This window comes from Chelmon rostratus, chromosome 2, assembly GCF_017976325.1.
Source record: "Chelmon rostratus isolate fCheRos1 chromosome 2, fCheRos1.pri, whole genome shotgun sequence".
Classification (NCBI taxonomy): domain Eukaryota; kingdom Metazoa; phylum Chordata; class Actinopteri; order Chaetodontiformes; family Chaetodontidae; genus Chelmon; species Chelmon rostratus.
This window is the reverse complement of record NC_055659.1, coordinates 15,875,660-15,888,763: the sequence shown is the minus strand read 5'-3', so window position 1 is coordinate 15,888,763 and position 13,104 is coordinate 15,875,660. Positions and strand designations below refer to the sequence as shown.

At 43.4% G+C, this 13,104-nt stretch overlaps 1 protein-coding gene across 1 annotated transcript in view; it reads right to left on the bottom strand.

Annotated features, from left to right (window-relative positions):
• The window catches only part of cacna1da (calcium channel, voltage-dependent, L type, alpha 1D subunit, a), a 53,341-nt gene that overhangs the window by 7,176 nt on the left and 33,061 nt on the right, over positions 1-13,104 (bottom strand). Inside the window, exons 20-38 of the mRNA XM_041946861.1 lie at positions 12,618-12,677; positions 11,047-11,153; positions 10,841-10,928; positions 10,621-10,728; positions 10,473-10,525; positions 10,233-10,379; positions 9,909-10,110; positions 9,608-9,766; positions 8,903-9,013; positions 7,540-7,623; positions 3,469-3,501; positions 2,367-2,495; positions 2,213-2,278; positions 2,025-2,116; positions 1,778-1,937; positions 1,082-1,209; positions 868-964; positions 639-741; positions 374-475 (exon numbers count right to left, since the gene is read on the bottom strand). Of these exons, the coding sequence (XP_041802795.1) occupies positions 374-475; positions 639-741; positions 868-964; positions 1,082-1,209; positions 1,778-1,937; positions 2,025-2,116; positions 2,213-2,278; positions 2,367-2,495; positions 3,469-3,501; positions 7,540-7,623; positions 8,903-9,013; positions 9,608-9,766; positions 9,909-10,110; positions 10,233-10,379; positions 10,473-10,525; positions 10,621-10,728; positions 10,841-10,928; positions 11,047-11,153; positions 12,618-12,677 (2,029 nt within the window). The remainder of the gene's footprint in view (positions 1-373; positions 476-638; positions 742-867; positions 965-1,081; positions 1,210-1,777; positions 1,938-2,024; positions 2,117-2,212; positions 2,279-2,366; positions 2,496-3,468; positions 3,502-7,539; positions 7,624-8,902; positions 9,014-9,607; positions 9,767-9,908; positions 10,111-10,232; positions 10,380-10,472; positions 10,526-10,620; positions 10,729-10,840; positions 10,929-11,046; positions 11,154-12,617; positions 12,678-13,104) is intronic.

Here is a 13,104-nt window from a genome sequence, read left to right as displayed (position 1 = left end):
AAAGCCCAGCGGACAGTCAGTGGCCTCCATCAGCATCCAGGGCAGGAGGGAGAAGTGTGGATCAAAGACACATAGATAAGAAACACACTGCTGAGGGGGCAACCAGGAGAACATGAGCAGAGCAGAAACAGCACGATACAGCTTCACTCGTGTGTGAGAATTAACGTGTGTGTGAGTGAGTTTTTATTTAAGGATATAGTTATGAAAGAGCAGTTTGGAGCTTCCTGTAATTTTATGCAAACAGCATGTGATCAGCATATGGTGTGTGTGATTCTGTGCAAGCTGCTCTAGCTCGGTGTGTGTGTCAAACTGTAACAGAAGGACAAGGAGGTTTGTGTGATTTCAGTGATAGACACAGGCCAATTCCACTAACCACCAGCAGGGGGCACCACTTGATCCAGCAGCTTCATGCTGGTTCTCTTCCAGATTTTCTTGATGACAGCTCGCAGCTCTTCGTTGGCTTGCTCTAGATTACCTGCAACACAGGGGGAGCAAACGTCCCTCAGAAACCAGCACTCCAGTTCACAGCCATTTTAAATCCACGCAGGCTCATAATTACAGGTAGCAGAGAGAGTTCAGTGAATGCATCAGCAGAATATTGTACGTATTTTCTAGGAGCAGCACAGTGAAGATCATACCTTCTGTTTTGATCTTCAGGGCGGTGCGCACCAGCGCAAACAAAGTGGCGTTAAACATGACGGTGCCGTCACTGTTCAGAGGCATGTTCATGGCTACCAACCTCTGAAAGAAGAGAGCAGATAGAGGACTTTAACATGGTAGAACCAGCTGGCTAAATGGTCAGTACTGATCTGCTGTATGCACTTGTACACTGTAAAAGAGGCAATAAAAGAAGGGAGGAGAAGAGACCTTGCAAGCGACTCTGTGAGGGCACAGTTTGCCAAAGCCGAGAGGAGGCTGGATACGACGAAGAAGTGTCACAACATCCAGATGTTTAATTCTGCCCCTGTACGAGAAAAAAATAGATGCCAGGCGTTATCTGCAAATGTACTTACTGACAAAGGACTGCACAGAAACATGAAAGTGAATTACTTGCAGATACTGCAGGTAATGAAGTACATACTTTGCCTCTGGGTCGTACTCTGACCAAATTCTCTTGAATTCATCGAGGTGGTGTGGACCAAGAATGGACCAATCACGTGTCAAGTAGTCAAAGTTATCCATGATGACGGCCACGAACAAATTGATGATCTGGAGGGGGCACAAGAAAATGGTTAAATAACATGCATGTGCTTAGTGTCATCGTATCAAGCACAATCACTCCACACATGACATTTTTTGCACTATAGCAATTTAGGTTAAAATAAATTTTTGCTGCAGGGAATTGTGAACAAAAGGTAAATGCCATTCCCTGAGTTTCACACGCTACATAAGCTAAACTAAATTAAGGAGATAGAAATACATGGTTGTGACATTAGCAGTGACTAAGATGTACCTTTTTTGAAGGAATGATGCTGTTTTGCTGATTACTCACTTTCACACTGATTTCACAGATTGTTACTGTGTGCATAATACTCAAACTTCCCATCACTTTGGTACATTTTGTAATTACTGGGAGCCATGTTGTTAATGTAATATCTGTAGAGTTGCGTGGGCAAATTTTTAATCTGCAGGAATTGTACCCTTTCAAACACCCAAATTTAAAATCTTAATTCCTTTAGTGCTCCAGTGATGCTGGTGTAAAGAAAGGTGCAAAAGGTAATACTGAGCATTATAAAGTAAATAACCAGCAGAAAGCCAAACACTGTTTCATTTGTACCAAGAAGGCGCAGAGCATGTAGAAGGTGATGAAGTAAACTATTGCAAATCCGCTGCCACACGTCATCTCCTCCCCGGGGTTGTAGTCAGACTCTGGGTCACAAAGTTTCCCTGGCATGCAGGCCAACATGATCTCCTGCCACGCCTCTCCGGTGGCACATCTGCAGCACAGCCACAAGTGAATCACTCAACAGGTAACCCACAAAAACTAGAAGCACAGTGAGTCTGTTTCCTGAAAAGCTGCACACCTGAAGAGAAGGAGCACAGCCTGCGGGAAGGTCTGGAAGTTGTTGTTTCTGTTGATGTGCGTCCCGTCCACCATGGCAACCTTTCCAAACACCTGAAGCACAAATATCACCCACGTGAATTTATCTGCGACCTTACCAACGCGGGTAAGATAGAGGAAAGATATTTTCTGTCACATTTAGCTCCCAACCTGCATGCCAATGACAGCGTAGATGAAGAACAGCATGGCTATCAGAAGAGCAACATATGGCAGAGCCTTCAGGCAAAAAGACAGGAAAGAAAGTAGATTAACATGAGTGACTTCAATATTTCCCTCAGCTGCTGATCAGATAATAACGCCTCACCTGGAAGGACTTGATGAAAGTCCAAAGCAGGGTGCGAATGCCCTCCCCTCTGCTGAGGAGCTTCACCAGCCGCATGACTCGAAACAGACGAAAGAAGGTGATGGAGATGCGAGCGCTGTCCTCCGTGTTCTGTGGAGAAACAGTCCAGAGTCAGAGGACAGGAGGGCAACAGTGTAGTATGTAGTGAACACAGAACATCTGGCTGTGCTTTACAGGATGATGAGGTCTGAACTGAGACCCCGGAGCCAGACACATATGGGCTGAAAGAGCAGCACTGCATCTTTACATGTGGAAAACATGTTTAGAGCATTGAATTGGAGCTTGGATTAGTTCTCTGGTGTAGTGGCGACATCTATTAGATGTTCAAAGTGCCATTTTTCTATTCAGCATATACAAGGCTGTAGATTTTAGACAATTTCTGGCCAAAACATAATCAATCAGAGTCTCTAAAGCAGTGTAGCTGCAGCTGATATGTTTCTCTTAGTCTGCGTCCAAAGCACTGTCAGGAGTCCTGTCACTGTACAGACCTACAGGGGAGGAAGCAAGGAGGCAAGCATGCTGGAGAAAACCTTGCCATACTTGACAGGACACATCTGCACAAGCATGGCACCCTCAGTCCAGAGTCACTGCATGCGGAGTCACAGTGGGGCCAACCCGAGCGGGTCGGCCAGGAGGTTCACAGGTCAGAGCTGGGTGACCTGATCCCAGGGGTCATCCATGGGTCGCTACCCCACGCAAGAATGGTGGCAGAGACCATGTAGCAGTGTCAACAGCACAAACGTGAGGAGCGGCCCTAAACCGCTCCCACCTAACAGGACACACGGCGTCACGTTTGAGTGACACACTCTCCTTAGAAGTAACTCCAAACATTTAGGAAAATGAAAAGTAAATTTTGTGGATATATATGCCAAATGAACAAACAGAACACATGGAAGAAAAGAAATACAGAGAATGGAGACCTTACCATGAGAAAGTAAATCAAATAGAAATAAGCAGTAGATCATAGGAGATGTAGACAACAGAAACATACTAAACAAGGAAATGCAGATCTAAACACGGCATGGCCCTGAGGGGGGGGTTGGGGGTGGGCGGAGCATCTTACCCCCATCTCATCCACCTGAGGAGTCTCCGTTGGCTTTAAAATCAAAGACCTGTATTAATGACTTGCACAGAGCCGGCAGGTCTCACACACACGTGGGCCAAACACGTGACATTACATTTGAAAAGTCTCAGTCAAGACGTAGACACAACAAAGTCACTACTCTTCTCATTGACAGGACAAAACCGCCTCATCGTTTCACTATGACAAAGACAGACATTCATGTATCACTGTCTACGGACACTCAGCATAATGACAGACATCAAACATTATCTTAACACTTCAAAAGACTGCCACACAACAGGTTTACAACTTAACATTCTCTATGTAGGACAATCGCATGTCAGACTGACGAACAACATGGAATTACTTAATTACTTAGTAACATGTAAGACTGGCACACAACTTTATCACTCCCCCGGTGGGATGGTCATTACTGATGGGATTAAATGGATTGTATGGTTGAGATGTGTTTGCTGAGCTTTAGACAACGTTAATGAGAAGTTAACTGACTGACATAACGAATGTTATGAATTCATGTCATGATAAAAGCGCCGTCTGCCATTCTTAAAGAGTCTCGACTCACAGCTAATTGTTTGTTTTAGACTTCAGATTCAGGCAAGTGCACATCGACATATGAAAATCATGCACCGTGTGCGTCGTTAACAGCACCCATCAAAGGACTGCAGTACATATAAGACAGCCGCAAACTCACTCCCCTCTGGGTTGCCATGATTTTACGTAAACCAAGTTTTTATTCTTTGGCTGAAATGAAAATGCTTGGATTGAGCATCATAAAATAATTTGATAGCTGCTTACACAAACCCACACCCATACACAGTTATTGTCTGCAAATCACGTCATTAACAATAGGTTGTAGGATATCAGCAGTGTTCAGCGAGCATTTGTACACAGAGAAAGTCCAGGTGCAAAATAATATAGAAACATCAATCATAGTGGTGGTGGTTAGGCAGGACCTGTATAATGATAATGTGACTTTTGCAAAAGAATGAGATTAACTCAGCACTCATATCAGAAGGCTCAGCACTGAAAACAAAGAGATACTCCAGACAGACATGGCTTCATTCAAATCCCTCAGCACAATACTTGACAGACCGTCAGTATGAGGTGCAGAATGAGCAGAAATGATAAAAATGTAGAACTGGCTTGAGGAGGTTCTTTAGGTAATCCTGGGCACAGCGTAGATGGAGCATGCGTTCGGCATTGCCACGTTGCTGGGGAAGCACTGCACGCACACGCAAGACATTTGGATGAGGAGGAGCCATTGGTGAACTCATAGCAATGCAGCAACTCATGCATGTCAGTAGTGCCCTGCAACAAAACTGCCATAGCAGGGCGTTCTCACAGTCCGGTGCAGAAAGAGGTGAATGGACGACAGGAGAGGAGTCAGAAAGACAGAGAGGGAGAGCAGGAAACCAGAGAGGAGAGACCAATACTGGGATAGAAAATAAAGCTGGACAGATTGAGTCGCACTGAAACAGGAGGAAGGGGAGGAAGAGAGGCAGAGAGGTGCAAAGAGGGAGAGAGCAGAGAGTTACTGTTGGAGTGTTCATGCACCTGACTGGAGTCTACACACCTGCGCTACACATGAGCTCCATTCTGAGCTTTAAGAGCTCACTACAGGAAGACAGAACAAAACACAGAGACAATCACTCACAGAGACACAAACACAAGATCATCAAAGAACCTCAAACTCAGCTGCATTAAACCACCATCAGTGTAAATGTACACAAATACGGACTAATTCAATGGCTTCTGATCCGTTGAAGAAGTCTTACCTGATAACAGTACTGTGAAAGGATGCTTAGACTTTAATTTGAGGACTGTAACTGAAGCCTGGTCTAAGTTTTAGCTGCTGAGAAAGCATCTGTTTCTATCAAGTTCACACCATGACTTATCTGTTTAACTAACATTGATGCATTAAATCAACCATCTGTGAAGCTGCACAACTACACAACTTTAAGGAAAGTAAAAGACGACATTTTTCTTAACAACATCGTGATTTTCAGCTTTTCAAGCATTGGTTGAGTTTCACAGATTCTATGTTAAATTTGTCCTTAATGTTGTGTAGGATGGACGTTTCCAAGCTCTGAGCTCCAGGGCCATTCTGTCTGGAGGTAAAGATCGAGGGGTATGGCAAAAGAGAAATGGCAAACTTCACAAGGCTCTATGGAAAAAACTGACCGGAGGGGAATGGAGCGGGTGGCCAAGCGCCATCTGTGAGAGGCGGGACATGGAAAGGATGTTAGGGAATGAGGTGAATGGCTGACGCCTCCCAGCATGCATTAGGAGAGGTCACAGCAGTCAGGTGAGAAGCTCAACAATCACGCAGCTCATGGCTGGAATGGCAGGCAAAGTAGCAAAAAAATCAATAAATAAAAATGCAAGCCCATTGTAGATCAGCTATAACAAAAGATTAAATGGTTAAAGTTCAATATCTGATGTAGAGCAGCAGCGACCGCATGCAATGCAAACCACAAATAAATGTGACGGATGGAAGGTGCCTCACAAGGACCACTATGAAAGCCCTTGTGAAATCAACATCATGTCCCCAACATTCACAACACACGTACATTCACACAGACAGACAGCACACCTTAAAGTACAAACTGTACACACGTAAAACACGCATGCATAACAACAATAACCACCACCGCATGTTTTAAACAAAGTTAGTGCTTGTTTATACACTCATGCAGACACACGTTCCGGAACACAAACTGAGAAAACACGGAAAACATGAAATATAACTCCAGAAAAACAGCACTGCAGCTCAGACACGAGAGCACTCAGGAGGGGGAAGGTGGGGGGCAGGTCGAGTCTTTGGTACTGCCCCTCTTACAAGCGCCATCATCGCCATAACTATCCCTCAGAAGCATGAAATTTGGTCTCATAGCCTCCCTGGTGTTTGTTTGCAGCTCGGACTACAAACCTGACGATCTTTACCCTTTTTGTAGCAGTTAAACTCAGTGCACAGCTCAACAGCAGATCTCTGTTTTAAGATGTTTTGTGAGGAGCTCAGCCATAAAGAGGGGAATGTTTTTGGAGGTTGTTGGTGTAGAGAAATAGTAAAACACTATTTATGGAGCCTGGACATGAATCACCAAAGTGACTGACTGACTTTGATCAACACTGAAATAAGCTTCAATTAAAATTAAATCTATATGTTACTGCTAAATGTTTTTTTTTTGACTCAATAAAACATTAGATGACCAATTTAGTTTTGAATCCACTGTAAAGGGGTCCCGAAGATAAAGTTGTCATACACAACAGGTTACACACAGAAAACATTTTTGTTCATTGCCATACTTGCCTCTACAAGTTTCTATGGGAACAGAACGAACAAGAGTAAGAATTAGACAACCACATCATAGATCATCCTGCTCCGAACCAAATACAGGCCTCAGTTCACAAAGACATGTGACAGACATGACCCGCTTTCTCACGGCCATGTCCAAGGGTTAACAGTCAGCACACACATCTTCAGAAAACTTTGTCATGATTCCTGCATAAGTCAGCACTGCAACACATTGACGATAAAGCGTTTAGCTAAGGCAGAGTTCCAACGAGACAGACTATTCGATTAATCAGTGTACTGTGGATGTAGCAGTAATAAGAACAGGACATTAATGAATGTCAAACTGAAGCTTTGCAGAATGAGCCAATGGCACCTCAACAGCCACCAATGTCTTTCCACAAAATAACACATGCTATTTTCATCATGATTAATATGGAAGCTTTTAGTGGAAACACTAGAGAAGTCTGAGGGGTCATCAGATGATTAAAGAAAAAAAAAATTAGGGTTGTTTTTTATTTTTTCTCTCTTTTTTTGACAGGCCCTAAAAGATCAGAGAAGCAAATAAACACGTGTGGGTCAATCTGCTCTCAGCTCCTGTTAAGGCCAAGTAGACGTTGCTTCAATATGAGGGTCCTCAAGACAAAAAGGTTAGGAACCACTGCATCAAATTTTAATAATTTAATTCAGGCAGCTGCCATATGGCTTTCCTGTAAGGCTTCAGTTCAACTTGGGAGGCAGAAAAAAGTAGTACTTACATTCACTTCAGTGATAGCGATATCGACGACGCTACCAACAACAATTAAGGCATCAAATGTGTTCCAAGCATCAGCGAAATAGTGCTGTTAATGCATGGCGTTAAATGTGAGGGTAAAGATGGGAATGGAAGAGAGAGACCGTGAAGATGATCATGGGAGAATGGAAGGTGAGGAGGGAACGAGCCGGGGGATTAAAATGAAATGGCAGGGTCAGGGAAGGACAAAAAGAGAGAAAGAAGGAGATAAAGTGTTAGGAGAGATCAGACAAAAAGCCAGAAATCTGAGCCCTGCCACGGAAACTAAGAGCCGAGGTGGCCTGAACAGAGAGGGGTCGGAGAGCAGCGGGCGGCTCAGTGTAGCCGAGCTTACTTACATCGATCTCACTGAGAACAATGTCTACTATGCTGCCAATCACAACCAGGGCGTCGAACACATTCCAGGCATCCCCAAAATAGCCCTGAGTGAGATGGAGCGAGTGGTGGGCGAGTCGGATGTGAGATCAGCACAAACAAGAAGTCTTTATTCGTACAATGAATTTTCATAAGACTTAATCCGGTAATTTAAAAACACACAACGGCATCAGGGCTTGTGACTATGGGGCATTAATTTATAATGATTGTTGCTGAGGATCTGTTAATGCTAATCTTACATGCAAAAACACTGCTGCCGAGATTATGACAAACAGCAACGACTAGTTCAGTACAAAAAAAAAGAAGAAAAGTCAGCACTGCACCCCACACTCTGTCTCTTACTAGCATCCTGTCCTTCTTCTCGACACACAGCTGTTGGGCAGGCAGCACAGTTGAAGGGAAAATGGAAAAACACTCACTGACTGAATCCGCTGCTCCATTCTTACACTTTCAAGCAACAGCAACATTTTGTGAAATCCAATTATTTGTTCTCTTGTAGAACGTTAGATGACGTCCGTCCAGTAAATATGACGCTACAGCCAGGAGACGGTTAGCCTAGCTTAGCATAAAGACTGGAAACAGGCTGAGCCAGCTAGCCTGGTTTTGTGAAAAGGTAACCAAATCCATAAAAACATTTTGGTTTTACATGAGTTACATGCAGGAGCAGTAATGTGTACCTCACATCACCACAGAAGCTCACTGATTAACACAGAGCCAGGCTAGCTGTTTCCTCTTGTTTCAAGTCTTTGTGCTAAGCTAAGCTAACTGTATCTTAATTTTTAACAGACAGATATACAGCTGCTACTGATCTTCTCATTGAACTGTTCTTGAAGTATTTCTTAAATATGGCAAATAAAATGGTATAAAATGTATGTTAGATCATCTGTGTGTGGTTTTCAGTGTCAAGTCTCTATTTGCGTTAGTGGTCGTCTGTGAAGACATCAGTGACTCACCCTGGGTTTGAAAGCGATGAGTTTGAGAACCATTTCCACAGTGAAGACAGCAGTGAAGACCATATTAAGAATGTCCATCACATAGTTAAAGAGCGCCGACTGGCCGTAGTGCTGCAGCGGGGAGATAAAGTGGAAAGGTCAACAGGAGTTGCTATTACTTTGATTTGCGCTTAATGAATTCCAGACAAAACAAAAATTCTGGTGAGAAAATACAAAAACAAATACATAACAACTCTGCAAAAGAACATTGTTTTAAATGAGAAATAATCTTTACAGCCACTAAGCATGCATTCTTTATGTGATTACAGTATCCTTAAATGATTCTGAACGTTTATGTTGGAAAAAAAATGAAACATTCAGGCAAAAATTGACGATGTATGAGTAAGTTTCAGCCCCTTTATCTCCTCGTCCCAGAGTCGACCACAGTGCCTTTTTTGACTTTACCACTAGATGGTGCCAAAGTCAAGAAATTTTAGAATTTTCACATATTAAACAAAACTGCACTTCTAAATTAAGTTTTGAAATTAAGCAGACAAAAACAGCATTTTTAGAGACTAGTCATCTCAACTGATGAAAATATGTTTAAGTACTGAATTGCCCTTAGACCTATGGTCACTTTTGTGTCAAATTAGAGTTATACTACCGAATATCGTTGCTGCCAAGCGTGATCTCATTCTTTTGAACAGACACAGTGTGACTTCTTACCTGTACAGCGAGGCAGAGTGTGTTGAGCATGATGAGCACAAACATGATGTACTCAAACCCAGTGGAGTTCACCACATACCAGAACTTGTACTGATATGGGTTCTTAGGGATGTACCTCCTCAGTGGACGTGCCTTAAGAGCGTACTCCACACACTGACGCTGCACAGAAACACATACAAAATGGGCTTTAATGCTCCATTAAAAACACACTTGAATCTAATTTAGACTATTCAAAGGAGCCACAATTAGCATTTTAGGCATTTTAAGTGCTCAACTCAATTCCGTGAGCCTGCTGACTGACCTGGTTCTTGTCCAGTTCACAGTTTTTGTACTCTTTCTCTCCTTGTTCCTGAAATGTGACGATCACAAAACCTACAAAGATGTTCATCATAAAGAAAGCGATGATGATGATGTAGATGATGAAGAAGATGGAAATCTCCACACGGTAGTTGTAAATAGGACCGAGGTTCTCCCTGTTGGAGTCGATTGCCTTGTACAGTAACCTGAGAAGAGAAGGAAACAGAAAGAGAGCGTGTGATCCAGGTTCTCGACATACAGAAACGGTATATAGAGATAAATACTGAGATATGACTTCAACACAGGGCTTAAAAAGCTTGAGTCTTACGCAGGCCAGCCTTCAAAGGTGGACACAGTGAACAGAGCCATCATAGCCATGAGGACATTGTCAAAGTTGAAGTCACTGTTGTGCCACACTCGCTTGTGGATGGTTGGCTGGTTCACATCACCATCCTTATACAGGATGTAGGTGCCCCTATAAGAAGATGACATGTTGCATGGAGGTTAAGACTGAAGCCAGCAACTGCAAGTCATTTTGCTGTGAAGGAACAAGTCGACTAAAACTAACTTGCACTCTTCTGGGCTGGACTTGGCTTCATCCGTGCAGCGATAAAACTTTCCCTGTGGAGGAAACCCAAACATTTTCACTTCAATGACACATACTTTGAAACTCCAGCTTCATGTGATCCTGATTTTTTCGTCCTCAGTGCTCTGACCTTAAACAGCTGCACCCCAATGCAGGCGAACATGAACTGCAGCAGAGTGGTGACGATCATGATGTTACCGATAGTTCTGATGGCCACAAACACACACTGCACCACGTGCTGTAACACAGACATACAAAGGTTTACACATCGTGGCATCAACGCTGATCGGAACAGTCTAAGATTGTGGTAATTACTGTGGACAAGCTGTGGCTTCACGATGAGGTCTCACCTTCAGGCCTTTGGCTCGGTTGATGGCCCTCAGGGGTCGAAGAACACGAAGGACCCTCAGAATCTTCACCACTGAGATGGCCGAGGACCTGAACAATGAAAACAAATATAGTGTCAGTTTAAAAGCAAAATATTCCTGAAAAAAACATACAGAAACTGGTCTGGATCTGGCAAAAGGCAAACACGTCTGTGTATGTTCGTACTTACTGGATGCCAAATGAGACGAGGGAAACTCCCACCACCAGCAGGTCCAGGAGGTTGAAGTAGTTCCTACAGAATGCTCCTTTATGGAGGAAGGCTCCGTATGTCGTCATCTGAGGAGAGGACAAGGGAAGTCAGAGGAGCAAATGGCGAAGAAAAAAACACACATTTCATCCAACGCACACTGGACGCACACAAATAAAGAGTTATGCTCCCGCTTCACACTTCAGAGGACACAGACACACCGACGGTACACACATGTTAAACAGGAGAAGCATCACGCTCACACGCAACACTCTCCACCTTGCACACGCGCACACGTCTCCACACTCTTTTAGATCACTCTGATTCGGGGTGGCGAGCTCGGAGCAGTGAGGCTAAATCTACTGTCGCCACCCCCACGGCCCTCGACTACATGAATGTAGTAGTAAGTCATTCATTTCGCAATCTACTATGGGATGAGGCAATAAAACATGCATTTTGTTGCCATGACGTCAGGGATATTTACTACCTGCAAGAACTCTAGTTATAGTGATTGGAAAGTAGAAATGGCCTTACTGTCACATTCATGTGGACCGTCATCTTAAAGCACATTCCATTATGTTCTTTAATAGTTCAGAATAAGGGGAAGCAGCTCCCAATTAAAACTTCAGAGTTCAGCAGGCAGAGAAGAAAAACCAGCCAAAATAACTCTTCTTCAAATAATAAAAGTAAAGGATTAATTTTCCGAGTGCAGGTAAATGTGGAGCTTCGCAGGGAGACGGAGAGAGGCGAGTGCTAAGTACGAGCACTGGAGAATTTCAAGTAAAAACAGCCATGGACTTGGCAGATGTTTGCCACAAATGGCTCCAGACACAACTCCACATTTCCATGCACTCAGTCAGGGAAAGCAGACTGAACCATGCTCGGCAGGAACATGGTTGGTTTTGCCCCCTCTTTTATGGATAATCTGAAGAGCAGTCAGTACGAGAGGCATGGAGTTAGCTTTGACTGGAGTTGACTTTACGTCTTCGAACACCTCCCTGAAGGTGACCTCAAACTCAACTTCAGCCAACGCCTTGAAAATGTCTGAACAGCCCATTAAAATGTGTTGCATTGCACAAGGGGTTGCATCATGTTTGACATATCTGCATCATCAAAATCATTTCAGCGATGACTGCCCGAATGACGTGACACCCATGTGAGTATAATGTAATGCTGATGTGTGGATGTTTCCTTCCCCCAACATGAGTTCTTCGATTAGTGTAATTTGAGCAAATCTTGTGTTTGTGTTGCAGTGTGTGCAAAGAAGCAACTCCAATATTTAGCTTTTGTAAAAGAGGTGCCATGAAGAAAAAGTAAATAAGAGAAAGGAAACAAACAAGCCAGGTTGTACTGAGTGGCAGGTGACACACAAGGAGAGAATGCAGCAAGGCTCTCGTTGTCATTTAAGGGGTTACCTTCAATATGATCTCAAATGTAAACATACTAGTGAAGACATAATCTGCATAGCCTAGGACCTGGAAGGCAACGAGACGTTTGGAGTGTTATTGGGGTGAGGTTAGTCACAGCACGGACAGGGGACACAGGGCATTTACCTTCAAAACGATCTCAACAGTAAAGATAGCCGTGAAAGCATAGTCAAAGTAACCAAGTATCTGCAAAAAGCAACGTAGATGTTTAACAAAGACAGTTCATCGTGCAGCTTCATACATCATATGTAAACAAGATGAATGAAAAAAAAAACTTTTGAGGCTTTTGGAGAGAGTTTGTTAGAGTAAACACATTTGAACAACTTGCAAAAAGTATCTACTAGCTAGTTTGTGAAACGCAAGGTGACTTTACTGCTCCTTCATTTCTACTGCAGTATATATCATAAATTAACTAAAACTGAACTACAATCAGTACAATGCACTGAAAATGAAGCACAAAGATCCCTGAAGACCTCTGCATTCTTTGCTTTACAGGACTGTACCAGTGTTTTTGCCTGTTTTAGCTCATAAAATCTAAATTGCATGTTCTTAACATTACTGTCGAAAAAAGTGCACCACAAGTTCAAACCAGCCAGACAGCAGGGGAGGTGTG